Genomic DNA, 22,005 nt, shown 5'->3' with positions numbered 1-22,005 from the left:
AAAGGATGAGGGGTGACTTGATAGAGGTTTATAAGATGATCAGGGGAATAGAGTATAGTCAGAGACGTTTTCCCCGGGTACAACAGAGTGTTACAAGGGGACATAAATTTAAGGTGAAGAGTGGAAGGTATGGGGGGATGTCAGGGGTAGGTTCTTTACCCAGAGAGTGGGGGGGCATGGAATGCGCTGCCTTTGGGAGTGGCAGAGTCAGAATCATTGGCGACCTTTAAGCGGCAGTTGGATAGGTACATAGATAGATGCTTAAGCTAGGACAAATGTTCGGCACGACATCGTGGGCCGAAGGGCCTGTTCTGTGCTGTATTGTTCTATGTTCTATATGCCATTTACCAGTTCTTTATCCACTCCTAGCCTGTCTAAACCCTCTGCAAGGTAAAAACAATGACTGCAGATGATGGAAACCAGATTCTGGATTAGTGGTGCTGGAAGAGCACAGCAGTTCAGGCAGCATCCAAGGAACTTCGAAATCGATGTTTTGGGCAAAAGCCCTTTTGCCCGAAACGTCGATTTCGAAGCTTCTTGGATGCTGCCTGAACTGCTGTGCTAAACCCTCTGCAGCCTCTCCCTTTCCTCAACACTACCCCGTCTCTCCACCTATCCTTGTGTCATCTTGAGGACTGATCTGACTCGAGTGGACTGTTGGAAGACTAAAAGTTAGGACAGCTGACGAGCAGGGGCAGATGTTTAAGGAGACACTCAGTTACTCCCAAACAATATCTATTCCAGAATCTCAGAATCCCTACAGTGCCAAGATGATGGCAGAGTAGCATGCTCCTGTCAGAGCTCCTCTGCTTCACCAGTTCCTTTTCCTTTTTCTCTCTCATGTTTTCTTCTCTTTTCTGCTGGTCTTCACCACTCCCTGCCCCTGACAACCAACTCTAACTGCTTAAATGTACCCGGAAGGAATGAAGGTGAGTCCGAATCGAGCCCAGCATTGGGCAAGAGTCGTGGGTTGGAGCTTGGAGTGGGCCACAGTCTGTACCCAGGGAGATGAGACCTAGAGGCGAATGCTGAAGCAAATCCCAGGCCGGAAGCCAGCACATGGAGGCAGCGAGGCCTTGTGTCCTGAATCATAGCTGGCACCGAATCAGTGAAAAAGACTATGACTTGTGTACTTTTTGAAGATAGACTTTGAAAAATTAGAGTACTTTTTAAAACTTTGTATTCCTATGCTAGACTTGTTTCATTTTTTCAATTCTGTAACAAACCTGTACCTAAGGTAGCACCAAAGCAGCGACATGACATACTTCCTGCTGCACTCATTCGAGTGCACATGACAATAAAGACTTTCTATTGTACTCTTGATTTTCTGATTTTTCATGCAAATGACCTGAAGCCCCCGCTGTTCTGTCTAAAGGCTGGCTACAGCCTTAGTTGTGCAATTAGCTGGGATTCTGGGCCCAGTGTGATTCAGATGGAGTTCATCCCTTTGGAAGAGCTTTCTCCTTCCCTAGTACTGGTGCCAATATCCCATGAATTGGACCCCATGTCTCCTACGCCAATCTTTAATCTTGTTGATCCTGTGTCAAATAGTTAGTGGCTCAGTTAGTAATCCAAAGATTATTAGCTTTTTGATTCTGCTTTTTAATTTAGCTCTGCGTTGCACATATCCCATTCAGTAGATCCATTTTGCTCATTCAGCTTACCTTGTCGTTACATACTTGGAGAACTTGAGGACTGCAGATGCTGGAGATGAGAGTTGATAGTGCAGTGCTGGAAAAGTACAGCAGGTCAGGCAGCATCTGAGGAGCAGGAAAATCAATGTTTCGGGCATAAGCGTTCATCAGGAACCTACATGTCACCTGCATGGAACATGGCAACTGCAGTCCTTCAGGACTCTTGATCCCTGATCACAGAGAACAGTATCTATTCCCCTGACTATACTATTGCAGTGTCCTGCAGTCACCATCGCTGTGGCACAGCCTGGAAACAGCGTCCTGCACTCAATATCGCTATGAATCTGTCTGGGAAAAGTGTCCTGAATTCTGCATATTGTGGCAGTGCTGCTGTTGGACTGGGTGTATGTAGTCAGAAATCAAACAACATCAGGTTATAGTCCAACACGTTTATTTGAAATTGCAAGATGTCGTAGCTCAGCTCCTTCATCAGGTGATGTATGATGGAGAGGGATAAGATACCACATCCTCAGGTGCTGTATGGTGGAGACGTTTAAGATACCACATCCTCGGGTGCTGTATGGTGGAGTGGTATAAGATACCACATCCTCAGGTGCTGTATGATGGAGAGGTATAATATACCACATCCTCAGATGTGGCATTGATGGAGAGGTATAAGACACTATATTTCTAAGCAAAATATTAACTACTTTAAAACTAGCTGCCCTTGTTGAGTCCTTTAATCAGTTAGGAATTAACTTGCTGAGTAAAATGCAAATCCAGCTCAATGTTCCAGGTTACAGAGGCTATAGGAAGGATAAAAGGGAAGGCAAGAGAGGAGAGGGAGTTCTGTTTTTGAATAGGGAGAACATGGCAGTACAGTGAGGGGGCATTCTTGAGTGTTCATCCGCTGAGTCCACATGGGTAGGACTGAGAACTAAAAAGGGGCACATCACTTTGCTAGTATTGTAACACAGGAAACATAAATAAAATAGGTGCCGGAGTTGGCCATTTGACCCTTTGAGCCTGCACCACCATTCAATATGATCATGATCATACAGTCTCAGTTCCCATTCCTGCCAGGCAGCTTGTTAGGGGACATGGGCCTGACCAGGTAGTCTGCAAAGACCATTCTCTCCATGACTACCTGGTCAGGTCCACGCCCCCTAACAAGTCACCTTCCCCTGCCACCGCAGGAATTGCAAAACCTGCACCCACACCTCCATCCAAGGTCCCAAAGGAGCCTTCCACGTCCATCAAAGTTTCACCTGCACTTCACACGTCATTTATTGTATCCGTTGCTCTCGATGCGGTCTCCTCTACATTGGGGAGACTGGACACTTCCCACAGAGCACTTTAGGGAACATCTCTGGGACACCTGCACCAATCAACCCCACCGCCCATGGCTGAACATTTCAACTCCCCCTCGCACTCTGCTGAGGATATGCAGGTCCTGGGCCTCCTCCATTGCCACTCCCTCACTACCCAACGCCTGGAGGAAGAAAGCCTCATCTTCCACCTCGGAACACTTCAACCCCAGGCATTGATGTGGGACATCACCAGTTTCCTCATTTCCCCTCCCCCCACCTTATCCCAGTTCGAACCTTCCAGCTTAGCACCATTCTCATAACCTAGCCTCCTGCCAATCTTCTTTCCCACCTATCCACTCCACCCACCTCTCTGACCTATCACCTTTACCCTCACCTCCAAGCACCTGTTGTACTCTTAGCTACCTTCTTCCCAGCTCCACCCCCCCACTCCCATTTATCTCTCCACCCCAGAGGCTCCCTGCCTCATTCCTGATGAAGGGCTTTTGCCCGAAACGTCGATTTTCCTGCTCCTTGGATGCTGCCTGGCCTGCTGTGTTTTTCCAGCACCACATTTTTCAACTCTGACATTCATATAGGCCTACTTTGGTGGCAAAAACAGGAAGGCAGATTATTATCTGAATGATGGCAGTTTAGGAAAAGGCAAGGTGCAATGAGACCTGGGTGTCATGGTGGAACAGTCACTGAAGGTTGGCATGCAGGTGCAGCAGGCAGTAAGGAAAGTTGATGACATGCTGATTTTCATAGCGAGAGGATTGGAGTATTGGTGCAAAGATGTCTTGCTGCAGTTATACAGGGCCTTGGTGAGGTCACATCATGAGTATTATATGCACTTTTGGTCTCCTAGTCTGAGGAAGGATATTCTTGACATTGAGGGAGTCCAGACTGACTCCTGGGATGGCAGGACTGGCATCTGAGGGAAGACTAGATCAACTGGGCTTATATCCACTGGAATTAAGAAGAATGAGTGGGGTTCTTATAAAAACATATAAAATCCTGATGGGACTGGATAGACTAGATGTGGGAAAAAGTTTGGGGAAGTCCAGAACTAGGGATCACAGTCTAAAAATAATGGGTAAGTTATTCAGGACTGAGATAAGGAAGAATTTCTTCACCCAGAAAGTTGCGAACTTGTGGAATTCTCTCCCGCAGGAAGCTGTCGGGTCCAGTTCATTAGATATATTCAAGATGGAATTGGATGTGGCCCTTACAGCTAAAGGGGTCAGAGGTACGGAGAGAAATCGGATATGAGATATTGAGATTGCATGTCCAGCCACGATCATATTGAATGGTGGTACAGGTTCGAAGGGCCGACTGGCTTATTCCATCACTGGTTTTCTATGTTTCTTTGTTTCTATATTAAAAGGGAATGAGGTATCTTTGGCGGATAAGGTAAAGGAGAATCCAAAGGGATTTAAAAAGTACATGAGCGTCTAAAGAATAACTGAGAATAGGGCCTCTTAAAGATCAATAAGGTCATATACGTGCAGAACCACAAGAGGTGAGTGAGATCCTAAATGAATATTTCTTTTCAGTATTTACCATCAAGAGAGGCCTGGATGCTTGGCAACTTGGGGAAATAAATAATGATGTTTTGAAGAGTGTCCCCATTACAGAATTAAAAATCACACAACACTAGGTTATAGTCCAACAGGTTTATTTGGAAGCACTGCTCCTTTATCACATGGCACAACCAACAGCTCTCTGAAAGCTAGTGTCTCCAGAAAAACCTGTTGGACTATAACCTGGTGTTGTGTGATTTTAACTTTGACCACCCCAGGTCAACATCGGCCCCTCCAAATCACATTACAGAAGAGGAGGTAACGGAAGACTTAAAATGCATCAAGATAGATAAATCCCCAGGACCTGATTAAATGTATCCCCTGATTTAGTGAAGAGCTACGAAGCTACAAGGCCTTTGTGGAGATATTTGTATCATCGACAGCACAGATGAAGTGCCTAAAAGTTAGAGGGTGGCTAATGTTGTGTCATTAATTCAGAAAGGCTGCAGGGAAATGCTTGGGAACTACAGACTGGTAAGCCTAGAGTACTTGAGTATGTTGTTAGAGGGGATTCTGAGAGTCTGGATCTACAGGCATTTGGAGAGACCAGGATTCATTTGGGATTAGTGGTGCTGGAAGAGCACAGCAGTTCAGGCAGCATCCAAGGAGCAGCGAAATTGACGTTTCAGGCAAAAGCCCTTCATCAGGAATAAAGGCAGTGAGCCTGAAGTGTGGAGAGATAAGCTGGCGGAGGGTGGGGGTGGGTAGAAAGTAGCATAGAGTACAATGGGTGAGTGGGGGAGGGGATGAAGGTGATGGGTCAAGGAGGAGAGGGTGGAGTGGATAGGTGGAAAAGAAGATAGGCAGGTAGGACAAGTCCGGACAAGTCATGGGAACAGTACTGAGCTGGAAGTTTGGAACTAGGGTGAGGTGGGGGAAGGGGAAATGAGGAAACTGTTGAAGTCCACATTGATGCCCTGGGGTTGAAGTGTTCCGAGGTGGAAGATGAGGCGTTCTTCCTCCAGGCGTCTGGTGGTGAGGGAGCGACGGTGAAGGAGGCCCAGGACCTCCATGTCCTCGGCAGAGTGGGAGGGGGAGTTGAAATGTTGGGCCACGGGGCGGTGTGTTTGATTGGTGCGAGTGTCCTGGAGAAGTTCCCTAAAGCGCTCTGCTAGGAGGCACCCAGTCTCCCCAGGGATAATCAACGTGACTTTGTGTGTGGGAAATCCATGTCTGGTGAGTTTTTTTGTAAGGTTGACCAGGAAGGTAGATGAAGGCAATGCAGTACACATTGTCTGCATAGACTGTAGCCAGGCCTTTAACAAGGTGGGTTGTTGAGTAAGATTAAATCTTATGGGGAGAAAGAGATAACTGCAGATGCTGAAGATCAGAATTGAAAAGTGGCGCTGGAAAAGCATAGCAGATTGGGCAGCATTTGAGGAGCAGGAGAATTGACGTTTCAGGCATAAGGCCTTCTGGAACGTGGGGGAGGGAAGGGAGCTGAGAGATATTTAGAAGGTTGGGGGTGGGGCTGTGGGGAAGGTAGCTGGGAAGGCAATAGGTAGATGCAGGTGAGGGGTGATGGTGATAGGTCAGAGCGGAGGCTGGAGTAGATAGGTGGGAAGGAAGATAGACAGGTAGGACAGTTCAAGAAGGCGGTGCCAAATTGGAGGGTTGGATTTGGGATAAGGTAGGGGAAGGGGAGGTGAGGAAGCTGGTGAAACAAAGCTGATGCCGTGTGATTGGAGGGTCCCAAGGTGGAAGATGAGGCATTCTTCCGCCAGGCATCGGGTGGCTTGAATTTGGTGATGGAGGTGACCCTGGACTTGCATGTCCTTGGGATCCAGGGTGAGCTAGCCAATTGGCTTGAAGGTAGAAGACAGAGTGTTGGTAGAGGGTTGTTTTTTGAACTGGAGGCTTGTGACTAGCAGTGTGCCACAGAAATTGGTGCTGGGCCTACTGTTATTTGCTATTTATGTAATTAGATGAGAATTTAGAGGGTATGGTTAGTAAGTTTGTGAATGCTACCAAGATTGGTGGTATAGTGGACAGTGAAGAAGATTATCTGGGAATGTAGTGAGATCTTAATCAACTGGGCCAGTGGGCTGAGGAATGACAGACGGAGTTGTTGTCTTGTTGCAGCTGTACAAGACATTGGTGACACCACATTTGGCGTGCTGCTTGCCCTACTAGACAAAAGATATTATTAAACTAGAACAAGTGTAGAAAAAAATTACTAGCATGCTACCTGGACTGGAAGTTTTGAGTTATAAGGAGAGGTTAGGACGTTTTTCCCTGGAACAAAGGAGACTCAGGGGTGACCTTACAGAGGTCTATAAAATCATGACAGATAAGGTAGCTAGGCAACTGCTTTTCCCTACGGTAGGGGAGGCTAAAAATGGGAGCATAGGTTTAAGGTGAGAGGAGAGAGATACAAAAGGATCCAGAAGGGTAATGTTTCACGCAGAGGGTGGTGAGTGTCTGGAATGGGCTGCCAGAGGTAGTGGTGAAGAGAGTGCAATTTTGTCATTCAAGAAACATTTACGCAGGTACGTGGACAGGATAGGTATGGAGGGATATGGACCACACACAGGCAAATGGGTCTCAATTAATTGTGAAAACGGGGCTGCATGGACAAGTTGTGTTGAAGGGTCTGTTTCCATAGAACATAGAAAAGTACGGCACAGAACAGGTCCTTCGGCCCACAGTGTTGTGCCGAGGGTTAATCCTAATGTAAAATATAATAACTTAACCTATGCACCCCTCAACTCATGCTCTCCATGTGCATGTCCACCAGTCGCTTAAATGTCCCTAATGACTCTGCTTCCACCACCACCGCTGGCAACGCATTCCATGCATTCACAACTCTCTGCATAAAGAACCTACCTCTGACGTCTCCTTTATTCCTTCTTCCTAAGGGGTGGCACGGTGGCACAGTGGTTAGCACTGCTGCCTCACAGCGCCAGAGACCCGGGTTCAATTCATGCATTGGGCAAATGTCAGTGTGGAGTTTGCACATTCTCCCCGTGTCTGCGTGGGTTTCCTCCGGGTGTTCCGGTTTCCTCCCACAGTCCAAAGATGGGCAGGTTAGGTGAATTAGCCATGCTAAATTGCCTGTAGTGTTAGGTGAAGGGGTAAATGTAGGGGAATGGGTCTGGGTGGGTTGCTCTTTGGAGGGTCGGTGTGGACTTGTTGGTCCAAAGGGCCTGTTTCCACACTGTAAGTAATCTAATCTAATATCTTAAAACTATGATCCCTCATGCCAGTCAATCCTGCCCTGAAGAAAAATCTCTGGCTATTGACTCCCTTCATGCCTCTCATTACCTTGTACACCTCGATCAGGTTGCTTCTCTTCCTCCTTCTCTCCAGAGGGAAAAGTCCGAGCTTATTCAACCTTTCTTCATTAGGCAAGCCCTCCAGTCCAGGCAGCATCCTGGTAAACCTTCTTTGCACCCTCTCCGAAGCCTCTGTATCTTTCCTATTGTAGGGCGACCAGAACTGGACACAGTATTCCAAGTGTAGTCTCACCAGGGTCTTGTAGAGCTGCAGCAAAACCTCATAGCTCTTAAACTCGATCCTTCTGTTAATGAAAGCCAAAACACCATATGTTTTCCTAACAACCTTATCCATTTGGGTGGCAATTTTGAGGGATCGATGTACTTGCACACCCAGATCCCTTTGTTCCTCCACACTGCCAAGAATCTTGTCTTTAATCCTTAAGTTAGAGATAGAATTAAATTCAAAAAAGACACAGACAAATTATTAACAGAAAAACAAAAGACCTGAGGATCGGGAGCAGTCTAGAAATCAGCAAGGAAGACCAAGAAACTGATTAAGAAGATGTGTTTTCAAGAAGGAGATGGCTGTAGCTCTGGGAGTAAAGGCATCAAGGGATAAGGGGCAGGCAGGATTATAGTATTGAGCTCAATGATCATATTGAACAGCAGAGGTTAGCGCTTATATCCAGAGATACAGGCCAAAGTGGAAGTGGAAACCCACAGTGAGTTGTGTAATTGTCCTAATTGGCACATAGTCCTGTGTTGTAGCTTCACCGGATTGACACCTCTTCGCTATCCACGGTTGGTCCCTTGGCTGCCACAGACTGGGTGAATGTTTTGTAGAACACGTACGTTCTGCCTGCAAAAATGACTCTGAACCTCCAGTTGCCTGCCACTTTAACACTCCACCCTGTTCCCTGGCCAACATCTCTACCTCAGGCTGGCTGCAGTGTTCCAGAAATGGTCAGTGCAAGCTGGGAGAACAGCAGGTCATTTTCCACTTGGGGACCCTGCAACCTCTGGAAATCAATATGGAGTTCAATAACTTTAGAGCCTGAGCACATTCTCCTCTCTCATCCCAAGCCCCACACGCCATGCCTTGTCATTACTTTGGCTGCTATCACAGACCAACCCATTGTAGGCCATTAATGGTTCCATTAACAGCTATTCAATCTCCCAGGGAGACCATGACACAATCCTTTATCTGCCAAATTGCTGTTCTTTCTCGCTGGGCTCCATTTCCACTTATCGTTTACCCTTCCCCCATCCCATCTTCATCAGTAACTTTTCCCAGTTACCATCAGTTCTGAAGAAGGGTCACTGAACCTGAAACATGAGCTCTGCTTTCTCTTCATGGATGCTGTCAGACCTGCTGAGTTTTCCCAATAACATCTACTTTTCTCTCTGATCCCTTAGCTTGACAGCAATGGCAGATTGGGAGATAGACCATGCCATGAGGTTACAGGTTGTGTTGGAGTAAAATTCTGCTACTGTTGATAACCACAGTGCCTCATAGATGCCTAGTCTTCAGTTATTTCAGCTGTCTGAAGCCTGCCCCATTCAGCACGGTGATGGTTGCACACATGGAGGGTATACTTAATGTGCACAGTTGAGACTGAACTCTGGAAACTGTATCGAGAATGCCAGAGGGTGTTGGCACTATGAGCATTTTTTCTTGGCTGAGCACAAGACAATGTGATGGCAGCACCGTGGAGGCATGATGCATAGCTAATGAAGGTAAACAGCAGAGAATTATAGGAGATAACTCATTGACTAGATAAGAAACGCTTCATAAAATTCCCAGAATGGGACACAGAGCCAATCTTTGATGGAATTCAGCTCAATGTTTCCATATTTATCAACATGGATTGGTAGTAATTCAATGATTCCTAAAAAGTTAAGCATTATTTCCATTTTAGACACTCTTGGACAGATGTGCGAATCCTTCAGAAGCTGGAGGTTAACCAGAGGGATTTCAGTGGTGAAGGCTTTTATGGTAATTGTAATGAGGTCAGCCAGGTGGACCACACAGAATATGAGATCTCTGATTGGGGCTGTTAATCTGGTCCAGTCAGGGAGCTCTGGCTGACATATAAACAGGGACTCTACTCTCTCTCGGAGCTGGCTCTGAGCTAGCTCAGTCAGTGTCACATACTCTACACATGAAAATAAAGGGTGACTTGGAGACAGGTTCCTGGCATTCATGGAGTTATTTCAGTTTTTAGCTGTAACACTGGAGAGCTGGGCTTGTTCTCTTTAGACCAATGGGATTGAAGGAGATCTGATTGTGGTGTGCAAGGTAATGACAGGCTTAGGTAGGCAAGAAAGAGAAAGCTGTTCCCAGTTGTTGATGGCATGTGGACTGCGGGACAAAGTTTAAAGGTTTGGGCAAGAGAGGTGAGGGGATGTGAAGAAGAACCTCTTTCTACAGTGAGTGCAATGACCAACAACTCACTGCCCAGGGGAGAGATGGTCAAGGATTCCAAAAAAAACATGGAGAGCCAGTTGGAAGAAATCTGCTGGGAGTGAGTAGGGGAATCAAACTGACAGTATGGCTTCCTGACAAACAGTATGGACATGAGAGCCAAATTACCTTTGCCTGTGCCCAAAATGACTCAATGACTTAGATTGCATCTGAGCTGTAACAGCTTTGTTGCTATAGAAATATCCTGTGACCAAACAAGGACCAGTGAGTTCCATGTCTCTAAGTTTACTTGCTTCATATGAAAACTCGTCACTTCTTTATTTTTTTTTTTTTTTCTTTCAGAAGGGAAGGAAACACTCGAGTGGCCAGTCACAACTCCAGGGTGTCAGTGGACACCGCGTGCTCCTTCTCCAAGGACACCCGGGACTCGTCACTTCTTTATTCCATTTCAGTTCAATTAACTTGCCTAATTATGCAATGTAATTAGCAGTTGGAATGTTCTGTTTGATTTTGAAATTAGAATTCAGAGCATGCTGTTCCTTCATAATAAATACAAAGCAAAACAAAACCACACCCAATGATATTATTCTAATGATTTAATTGATTATGGTATAGTTTCGTAAGAAATTAGGACGTTGGATAGCAGTGCTGGATGTTCCCAGTAACGAGGGGTTGGGGAAGGAAATGGGGGTTTAGGGGAGTGGGATAAACTGCGTCTCTGAGAAAAGTCACGGGAAAGGCTGAAGAGAAAGTCAGTGTTAGGAGGAACCAAAGCTCCAGTTAAATCAACAAAGGTCCAAGACTAATTGAAATTAATTTACCTTCCATAGCTGCAGCCTTTCAGTGAATCTTCACCGGACTTTTCAGTTTCTCCTTACCCTGAAAGTACAGACTCCTCAATGGTCCCTCTTCATGATGTCCGAAACCAAAACATCAACAGGTGGATTGTTCACATGTTCTCCCTCCTATCTGTACAAAAATAAAATCCTCTTTTTCCTGATTAAACCTTGTGCCTCTTGTTCTGAACCTCATCATTCGGGAGGAAGCAGTGATGTGGTCATACTGTCTCTGGTCTGCGACCCAGATGAATGGGGGACATGCGTTTGTATCCAATCACAGTAGATGGTGAAATTTGTATTCAATTCATCTGTCTAGAGTTAAAATCTCATGTGTTGGTGACCACAAAACCATTGTCCATCATTGATTTTTATCAAGAAAAGCCAGTCTGGTTCACTAATATCCTTCAGGGCATGGAATCTGCCATCCTACCCAGTATGTCCAACAATTTAACTCTGAAAATGAACTTTGGAAGAAATAGCAAGGCAAGGGAGAGCCCAATGAATGGTAGGATGCTAAGAAGCTCGAATGAACAAAGAAAGCTGAGGGGGTCCTGATTGAGGTGTTTAAGATTATGAGGGGCATGGACAGGGTGAACGGAAACCAGTTCTTCCCCTTAGCTGAAGGAGCAATAACAAGGGGGCATAATTTTAAGGTGAAAGACCATAAGACCATAAGACATAGGAGTGGAAGTAAGGCCATTCGGCCCATCGAGTCCACTCCGCCATTCAATCATGGCTGATGGGCATTTCAACTCCACTTACCCGCATTCTCCCCATAGCCCTTAAGTCCCCGAGACAACAAGAATCTATCAATCTCTGCCTTGAAGACATTTAGTGTCCCGGCCTCCACTGCACTCTGCGGCAATGAATTCCACAGGCCCACCACTCTCTGGCTGAAGAAATGTCTCCGCATTTCTGTTCTGAATTTACCCCCTCTAATTCTCAGGCTGTGTCCACGGGTCCTAGTCTCCTCACCTAACGGAAACAATTTCCTAGCATCCACCCTTTCCAAGCCATGTATTATCTTGTACGTCTCTATTAAGTCTCACCTTAATTTTCTAAACTCCAATGAATACAATCCCAGGATCCTCAGCCGTTCCTCATATGTTAGACCTACCATTCCAAGGATCATCCGTGTGAATCTCCGCTGGACACGTTCCAGTGCCAGTATGTCCTTCCTGAGGTGTGGGGACCAAAACTGGACACAGTACTCCAAATGGGGCCTAACCAGAGCTTTATAAAGTCTCAGTAGCACAATGGTGCTTTTATATTCCAACCCTCTTGAGATAAGTGACAACATTGCATTCGCTTTCTTAATCACAGACTCAACCTGCATGTTGACCTTTAGAGAATCCTCGACTAGCACTCCCAGATCCCTTTGTACTTTGGCTTTACGAATTTTCTCACCATTTAGAAAGTAGTCTGTGCTTTTATTCTTTTTGCCAAAGTGCAAGACCTCGCATTTTTTCACGTTGAATTCCATCAGCCATTTCCTGGACCAGTCTCCCAAACTGTCCAGATCCTTCTGTAGCCTCCCCACTTCCTCAGTTCTACCTGCCTGTCCACGTAGAACATAGAGAACATAGAACATAGAAAAATACAGCACAGAACAGGCCCTTCGGCCCACAATGTTGTGCCGAACTTCTAACCTAGATTAAGCACCCATCCATGTACCTATCCAAATGCCGCTTAAAGGTCGCCAATGATTCTGACTCCACCACTCCCACGGGCAGCGCATTCCATGCCCCCACTACTCTCTGTGTAAAGAACCCACCCCTGACATCTCCCCTATACCTTCCACCCTTCACCTTAAATTTATGTCCCCTTGTAACACTCTGTTGTACCCGGGGAAAAAGTTTCTGACTGTCTACTCTATCTATTCCTCTGATCATCTTATAAACCTCTATCAAGTCACCCCTCATCCTTCGCCGTTCCAACGAGAAAAGGCTGAGAACTCTCAACCTATCCTCGTACGACCTACTCTCCATTCCAGGCAACATCCTGGTAAATCTTCTCTGCACCCTCTCCAAAGCTTCCACATCTTTCCTAAAGTGAGGCGACCAGAACTGCACACAGTACTCCAACTGTGGCCTAACCAAAGTCCTGTACAGCTGCAACATCACTTCACGACTCTTGAATTCAATCCCTCTGCTAATGAACGATAATACTCCATAGGCCTTCTTACAAATTCTATCCACCTGAGTGGCAACCTTCAAAGATCTATGTACATAGACCCCAAGATCCCTCTGTTCTTCCACCTGACTAAGAACCCTACCATTAACCCTGTATTCCGCATTCTTATTTGTTCTTCCAAAATGGACAACCTCACACTTGGCAGGGTTGAACTCCATCTGCCACTCCTCAGCGCAGCTCTGCATCATATCTAAGTTCCTCTGCAGCCGACAACAGCCCTCCTCACTGTCCACAACTCCACCTATCTTCGTATCATCTGCAAATTTACTGACCCACCCTTCGACTCCCTCATCTAAGTCATTAATAAAAATTACAAACGGCAGAGGACCCAGAACTGAACCCTGCGGAACTCCACTTGTAACTGGGCTCCAGGCTGAATATTTACCATCTACCACCACTCTCTGACTTCGACCGGTTAGCCAGTTTTCTATCCAATTGGCCAAATTTCCCTCTATCCCATGCCTCCTGACTTTCCGCATAAGCCTACCATGGGGAACCTTATCAAATGCCTTCCTAAAATCCATGTACACTACATCCACTGCTCTACCCTCATCCACATGCTTGGTCACCTCCTCGAAGAATTCAATAATAACTTCGAATCATCTGCAAACTTCGCTAGAATGCCCCCAGTCCCTTCATCCAGATCATTAATATATAATGCGAACAGCTGTGGCCCCAACACTGAACCCTGCGGGACACCACTTGTCACCGGCTGCCATTCTGAAAAAGAACCTTTTATCCAAACTCTCTGCCTTCTGTCAGACAGCCAATCCTCAATCCATCCCAGTAGCTCACCTTGAACACCATGGGCCCTCACCTTGCTCAGCAGCCTCCCGTGTGGCACCTTATCAAAGGCCTTTTGGAAGTCTAGATAGACCACATCCACTGGGTTTCCCTGGTCTAACCGACTTGTCACCTCTTCAAAGAATACCAACAGGTTTGTCAGGCATGATCTCCCCTTCGTAAAGGCAGGAGGCTTAGAGGGGATTTTTCACACTAAAGGTGCTGGGAATCTGGAATGCACTTCCTGGGAGAGTAGTTATGGTGGAAAACCTCATTACATTATAAAAATACTTGGATGAGCACTTAATGTTATAACATTTAAGCCTGTGGGCCTCGTATGGGAAAGTGGGACCAGTGTAGATTCAATTCAGACTTGATGGGCCAAAAGGCATCTTCTGTATTCCATAATTCTGTGTGTGTTATAGCAATGGCCTGTTGCAAAGTCTGCCCAAGGAAATGGAACAGGGTCAATAACGTAGCATCAATCAAGACACTCAAGCACAACAAGAAACTGACCCCGCCAAGTCCTTCTTACTGTGTAAACTAGACCTGTGTTCTCAATCGTGTCAGGGGTTGGAGCAGGTGGGAAGGTGGTGGAGGAGAAGGAATGCAATTGAGTTACTGTTAAGTTTATATATTCAAAGTGTAGCAGATGTTTTCTTGAACAGAAAAAGAAATTATTGCAGAAACTGCTGCAGTGTCCCAGCAAGTTTCAACACAAGTGGCAGTTTGACACAATGAGGAATTTACAACATTTGGGGTGGGGGGCGGTGTGATGGATGGCAGTTCTAGGAAGTGGGAAAAGTTGCAGATACAGTGAGATAGATGGGTTAACTCCAGGAAAGGTTGGAGGGATAGGCAGGTTGTGCAGGGGTCTTCTGTGGCTATCCCCATTTCAAACAAGTTTTGGAAAATGTAGAGGTATTGAGCTCTCAAAGGGAGTGTAGCATGGACAACCAAGTTTCTGTGATTTAAACTGGCTCTAATGTAATGAGGAGTTCATTGGATTCCAAGCAATCAACTGTGAATAGGGGACATTCTGGTCAAAGGCATAGACAGACATTTCTGCGGCCAACAGTGAAAATTCAGAATGGTGTGTTGCCTCCCTGGTGCCAGGATCAGAAAGGGTGCAGAATGGTAGGCTTATGCGGAAAGTCAGGAGACATGAGATAGAGGGAAATTTGGCCAGTTGGATAGAGAACTGGCTAACTGGTCGAAGTCAGAGAGTGGTGGTAGATGGTAAGTATTCAGCCTGGAGCCCAATTACAAGTGGAGTTCCGCAGGGATCAGTTCTGGGTCCTCTGCTGTTTGTAATTTTTATTAATGACTTGAAAGAGGGAGTGGAAGGGTGGGTCAGTAAATTTGCAGACGATACGAAGATTGGTGGAGTTGTGGATAGTGAGGAGGGCTGTCGTCGGCTGCAGACGGACTTAGATATGATGCAGAGCTGGGCTGAGGAGTGGCAGATGGAGTTCAACCCTGTCAAGTGTGAAGTTGTCCATTTTGGAAGGACAAATAAGAATGCGGAATACAGGGTTAACGGTAGGGTTCTTAGTAAGGTGGAGGAGCAGAGGGATCTTGGGGTCTATGTTCATAGATCTTTGAAAGTTGCCACTCAGGTGGATAGAGCTTGTAAGAAGGCCTATGGTGTATTAGCGTTCATTAGCAGAGGGATTGAATTGAAGAGTCGTGAAGTGATGTTGCAGCTGTACAGCACCTTGGTTAGGCCACATTTGGAGTACTGTGTGCAGTTCTGGTCGCCTCACTTTAGGAAAGATGTGGAAGCTTTGGAGAGGGTGCAGAGGAGATTTACCAGGATGTTGCCTGGAATGGAGAATAGGTCATACGAGGATAGGTTGAGAGTGCTAGGCCTTTTCTCATTGGAACGGCAAAGGATGAGGGGTGACTTGATAGAGGTTTATAAGATGATCAGGGGAATAGATAGAGTATAGTCAGAGACGTTTTCCCCGGGTACAACAGAGTGTTACAAGGGGACATAAATTTAAGGTGAAGGGTGGAAGGTATGGGGGGGTTGTCAGGGGTGGGTTCTTTACCGAGAGAATGGTGGGGGCATGGAATGCGTTGCCTGTGGGAGTGGCAGAGTCAGAATCATTGGCGACCTTTAAGCGGCAATTGGATAGGTACATGGATAGGTGCTTAAGCTAGGACAAATGTTTGACACAATATCTGGGCCAAAGGGCCTGTTCTGAGCTGTATTGGTCTATGTTCTATGTTCTAGAATGGGGAGAGGGACCAACGGGAGGCTATTGTGCACATTGGAACTAACAACATAGGAAGGGAATAGGGTGAGATTATGAAAGGAAAATATAGAGAGTTAGGCAGGGATTTAAAAAGAAGGCCCTTGAGAGTAGTAATATCTGGATTACTCCCGGTGCTACGGGCTATTGAGGGTTGGAATAGGAGGATAGTGCAGATGAATGCATGGTTGAGGAGCTAGTGCAAGGGAGAAGGGTTCACATTACTGGATCATTGGAATCTCTTCTGTGGTAGAAATGACCTGTACAAGAAGAACAGATTGCACCTAAATTGGAAGGGGATTAATATACTGGCAGGGAGATTTGCTAGAACTGCTCAGGAGGATTTCATCATAGAATCCCTATAGCATAGAAACAGTTCCTTCGGCCCAACAAGTCCACACCGACCTTAGAACATAGAACATAGAAGAATACAGCGCAGTACAGGCCCTTTGGCCCTCAATGTTGCGTCGATCCAAGCCCACATATCCTACACTAGCCCACTATCCTCTATATGCCTATCCAATGTCCGTTTAAATGCCCATAAAGAGGGCATTCTGAAGAGTAACCCACCCAGACCCATTTCCTGAACCTATTACTCTATATTTACAATGCACCTAACCTACACATCCCTAAACACTATGGGCAATATAGCATTGTGAATTCATCTAATCTGCACGTCTTTGGATTGTGGGAGGAAACCGAAGCACCCAGAGGAAACCCACAATGACACAGGGAGAATGTACAAACTCTACACAGACAGTCACCCAAGGCTGAGATTGAACTTGGGCCCCTGGCTCTGTGAGGCAGCAGTGCTAACCACTGTGCCACACCATATTAGTTTTGCTTTGTTTCAGAAACCTAGTGAATTTTTTTTGGCTATCAATGAAAAAGGGCGTGCTCCCATCTACATCAATGGAGCTGAGGTGAAGAGAGTTGAGGCAGTTAATTTTCTGGGAATGACGATAACCAATAACCTGTCCTGGACTACCCATGTAAATGTGATGTTCAAGAAGACTCAATAATGCCTCACCTTCCTCAGGTGGCTGAGGAAATTCGGTATGTCCATTAGGACCCTCACCAACTTCTAGACGGGTGTATAATGGCCTGGTACAATAACTGCTCTACTCAGGACTGTAAGAAATTACAGAGGGGTGTGTGCACAGCCCACACCATCACAGAAGCTATTAATATTAAACTTGTGTCTAGAGGGACTTGATCAGCACATTGCTCAAACCATAATCATGCTCATGAATGGGATTTCGAATTTTGGTTAATTCAAGCAAAATGCTGAGGGAGGCAGGTAAGGAAATTGTCATGAAATCTTTGCATCCTGTTTAGTTACAGGAGAGGACTGTAAAAGTAGAGAATAGCAAGTTGTTGTTCTTTTGATTCAGAAGGGTGACAGCAATAATCCAGAAAATTACAGGTTAATGAGCCTTACGTCAGTGGTAGGGAAGTTAATGGTGACGATTCTCAATGATAGCATTTACTTACATTTCACATTTTGAACAGAGCAGCGAGGAGAGAGGGCAGAGAGAAACAAGGTCTGCTGGGAAGTTTTTAACTGGCTGACATCTAAGGGAGAGAGTGAGCAGCCAGAAATCGTGGTACATATTGGCACCAATGGTATAGCCAGGAAAGAGATGGAGGATCTGAAAAGTGACCACAGAGAGTTAGGTCGGAAGCTGAAGAACAGGACGAGTAGAATAGTGATCTCGGGTGTGCTACCGGTGCCACGAGATAGTGAGATGAGGAACAGTCAGCAAATACAGCTTAACACGTGGCTGCGAGGCTGGTGCAGGAGGGAGGCCTTCAGGTACTTAGACCATTGGGATACCTTCTGGGGAAGGTGGGACCTGTACATGAAGGACAGTTGCACCTGAATTGGAGGGGCATAAATGTCCTGGGTGGGAGATTTGATTGTGTGGTTCGGGAGGGGTTAAATAGTTTGGCAGTGGGGTGGGAATCAGAGCCACATATCTGAGAGGGGGGCAGTTGTAGATGGGGCAGTGACAGGATGTAGTGAATCTTTCGGGAAGTTTATTCATGTGATGGAACAAAAGGATTGGTTAAAGTGTGTCAGCTTTAACACAAGGAGTGTCCGAAATAAGAGTGATGAGCTGAGAGCATGGATCTGTACTTGGGGCTATGATGTTGTGGCCATAATAGAGACGTGGGTTTCAAAGGGGCAGGGATGGTGCTTGATGTTCCAGGGTTTAGAATGTTTAAAAAGATCAGGGAGGGTGGAAAACGAGGAGGGGGTGTAGCATTGTTAATCACAGAGTGTATCACAGCTACAGAAATGAAGATTGTTGAGGAAGGTTTGTCTGAGTCAGTATGGGTGGAAGTTAGGAACTGCAAGGGAACAGCCACCACATTGGGGGTTTTCTACAGACCCCCTAATAGCAGTAGAGAGATTGAAGACCTCATAGGCGGGCAGATTCTGGGAAAATGCAGATGTAGCAGGGTTGTTGTTATGGGTGATTTCAACTTTCCCAATATTGACTGGAGCCTCCTTAGTGCAGATGGTTTGGATGGAGCCGTTTTTGTCAGGTGTGTTCAGGGGGGGGTTTCCTTACTCAGTATGTAGACAGACCAACGAGGGGAGAGGTCATTTTGGATTTGGTGCTTGGCAATGAACCAGGACAGGTGTCAGACCTCACAGTGGGAGAGCACTTTGATGACAGTGACCACAACTGCCTCACATTTACCATATACTGGATTGGATGCTGCCTGAACTGCTGTGCTCTTCCAGCACCACTAATCCAGTATTTGCTTTTCAGCATCTGCAGTCATTGTTTTTACCTCACATTTACCATAGCCTTGGAGAGGGAAAGGAGCATTTACCGAGGGAAGATATTTAATTGGGGAAAAGGAAATTATGATTCTATCAGCAGGAGTTGCGAAGTACAGACTGGGAGTGATTGTTCCACAAAAAGGGCACAGCAGACATGTGAAGATTGTTTAAGGATCAGTTGTTGCGAGTGATGCACAAATTTGTTCCTCTGAGGCAGGTAAGAAGGGGTAAGATTAAGGAGCTTTGGACGATAAGAACAGAGGAGCTTCTCGTCAAAAGGAAGAAGGCAGCTTATGTAAGGTGGAGGAAGCAAGGATCTAGCACAGCTTTAGAGGATTACAGGCAAGCTAGAAAGGAGCAATGGACTGAGGAGAGCCAGGAGGGGACACAAAAAAGGTTTGGCAAGAAGGATTAGGGAGAACCCAAAGACATTTTACTCATATGTGAGGAATAAGAGAATGATCAGGGTGAAGGTAGGACCAATCTGGGATAGTGTACGTGGAGTCTGAGCAGGTAGGGGAAGCCCTAAATGAATTTTTTGCTTTGATTTTCTCTAAGGAAAGGGACCTTATTGTGAATGAGAACTTTGAGGAGCTGAGAAACAGGCTTGACCAGATCAAGATTGATGAAGTTGATGTGCTGGAAATTTTGGCAATCATTAAGATTGATAAGTCCCCAGGGCCAGACCAGATTTATCCTAGGCTGCTCCAAGAAGTGAGGAAGGAGGTTGCTAAGCTGCTGGAGAAGATCTTTGCTTCCTCACTCTCCACAGGTGTTGGACTAGAGGATTGGAGGGAGGCGCATGTTGTTCCTCTTTTCAAGAAAAATAATAGGGAAATCCCTGGCAATTACAGACCAGTCAGTCTTACGTCTGTAGTCAGCAAGGTTTTGGAAAGAATGCTGAGGAATAGGATTTATGACTATTTGGAAAAATATAGCATGAATAAAGGCAGTCAGCATGGCTTTGTGAGGGGCAGGTCATGTCTCACAAATCTTATTGGGTTCTTTGAGGAGGTGTCAAGACAGGTCGACGATGGCCGAGCAGTGGATGTGATGTATATGGACTTCAGCAAGGCATTTGATAGGGTTCCCCACGGTAGGCTCATTCATAAAGTCAGGAAGTATGGGATACAGGGAGATTTGGCTATCTGGTTTCAGAATTGGTTGGCTGACAGAAGGCAGAGAGTGGTTATAGATGGAAAGTATTCTGCCTGGAGGTCAGTGTTGAGTAGGGTCCCGCAGGGCTCTGTTCTTGGGCCCCTGCTCTTTGTAGTTTTTATAAATGACTTGGATGAGGAGGTTGAGGGGTGGGTTAGTAAATTTGCAGATGACACAAAGGTTGGAGGTGCCGTTGATAGTATCGAGGGCTGCTGCAGGCTGCAGCGCGACATAGACAGGATGCAGAGCTGGGCTGAGAAATGGCAGATGGAGTTCAACCTGGACAAATGTGAAGTGATGCATTTTGGAAGGTCAAACTTGAATGCTGAATATAGGATTAAAGACAGGATTCTTGGCAGTGTGGAGGAACAGAGGGATCTGGGTGTGCAAGTACATAGGTTCCTCAAAGTTGCCACCCAAGTGGATTGGATTGTTAAGAAAGCATATAGTGGTTTGGCTTTCATTAACATGGGATAGAGTTTAAGAGCAGTGAGGTTTTGCTGCAGCTCTACAAGACCCTGGTGAGACCACACTTGGAATATTGTGCCCAGTTCTGGTCGTCCTACTGTAGGAAAGATACAGAGGCTTTGGGAGAAGGTGCAAAGAAGGTTTACCAGGATGCTGCCTGGACTGGAGGGCTTGCCTTATGAAGAAAGGTCGAATAAGCTCAGACTTTTCTCTCTGGAGAGGAGGAGGAAGAGAGGTGACCTGATCGAGGTATACAAGATAATGAGAGGCATCGATAGAGTCGATGGCCAGAGACCTTTCACCAGAGCATTGACTCGCATGAGGGGTCATAGTTTGAAGATATTAGGAGGAAGGTATAGAGGGGACGTCAGAGGTAGGTTCTTTACGCAGAGAGTTGTGAATGCATGGAATGCGTTGCCAGCAGTGGTGGTGGAAGCAGAGTCATTGGGGACATTTAAGCGACTGCTGGACAGGCACATGGATAGCAGTGAATTGAGGGGTGTGTAGGTTAAGTTATTTTATTTTAGATTAAGAATAATCCTCGGCACAACGTTGTTGCCAAAGGGCTTGTTGTGTGCTGTACTTTTCTATGTTTTGTGGATAGTGAGGAGGATTGCCAGAGGATACAACAGCTTTGAATTAATTTAGGGACTTAAGTCAAGAAATAACAGATGGAATTTAATCCGGAAAAATGATAGATGATGCATTTTGGAAGATCTAATGCAGGAGGGAAATATCCAATAAATGACAAAATGCTTAGAAGCATCTATGTATGGAGGGATCTATGCACACATGTCCACAGTTCCCTGAAATTGGCAATACAAGTGGATAAGGTGGTCAAGAAGGCATGGTTTTCTTCATCAGTCAGGACATAGAGAATAAAAAACCATGTTGCTGCTGTACAGAACTTTAGTTAGGCCACATTTGGAATATTGTGTACAGTTCTGGTCACACACTCCCAGAAGGATGTGGAGAGGGTACAGAAATGATTTACTAGGATGTTGCCTGGTTGGGAAAGTTTTAGCTGTGAGATGAGACTGGACAAATTTGGTTTGTTTCCACTTGAATGTCAGAGGCTGAGCAGTGACCTGATCGAAGTTTACAAAATTGAGGGGCATGGATTGAATGAATAGTTGGACTCTTTTTTCCCAGGGTAGAAACATCAATTACTCGGGGATGTAAGATTAAGGTAAAAGAGAGTAAGTTTAAAGGAGATGGATGAGGCAGGTTTATTTTCACACAGAGGGTGGTAAGTGCTTGGAATACACTGCCTAAGAAGTGATGGAGGCAAATACAATTGCACCTTTTAAGAGTGGCCTTGACAGATACATTGATTGGCAGA

The 22,005-nt window shown here is 45.8% G+C and overlaps 1 protein-coding gene across 1 annotated transcript in view; it reads left to right on the top strand.

Moving 5' to 3' along the window:
• Window positions 1-10,722, top strand: part of syne3 (spectrin repeat containing, nuclear envelope family member 3) — a 107,381-nt gene extending 96,659 nt beyond the window's left edge. Inside the window, exon 14 of the mRNA XM_072567949.1 lies at window positions 10,510-10,722. Within this exon, the coding sequence (XP_072424050.1) occupies window positions 10,510-10,650 (141 nt within the window). The 3' untranslated portion in view covers window positions 10,651-10,722. The remainder of the gene's footprint in view (window positions 1-10,509) is intronic.
• The last annotated feature ends 11,283 nt before the right edge of the window (window positions 10,723-22,005 follow it).

The sequence above is a fragment of the Chiloscyllium punctatum genome, chromosome 4 (assembly GCF_047496795.1).
Source record: "Chiloscyllium punctatum isolate Juve2018m chromosome 4, sChiPun1.3, whole genome shotgun sequence".
NCBI lineage: Eukaryota > Metazoa > Chordata > Chondrichthyes > Orectolobiformes > Hemiscylliidae > Chiloscyllium > Chiloscyllium punctatum.
The sequence above is the reverse complement of the archived record's forward strand: the minus strand, read 5'-3'. Positions and strand labels throughout refer to the sequence as shown.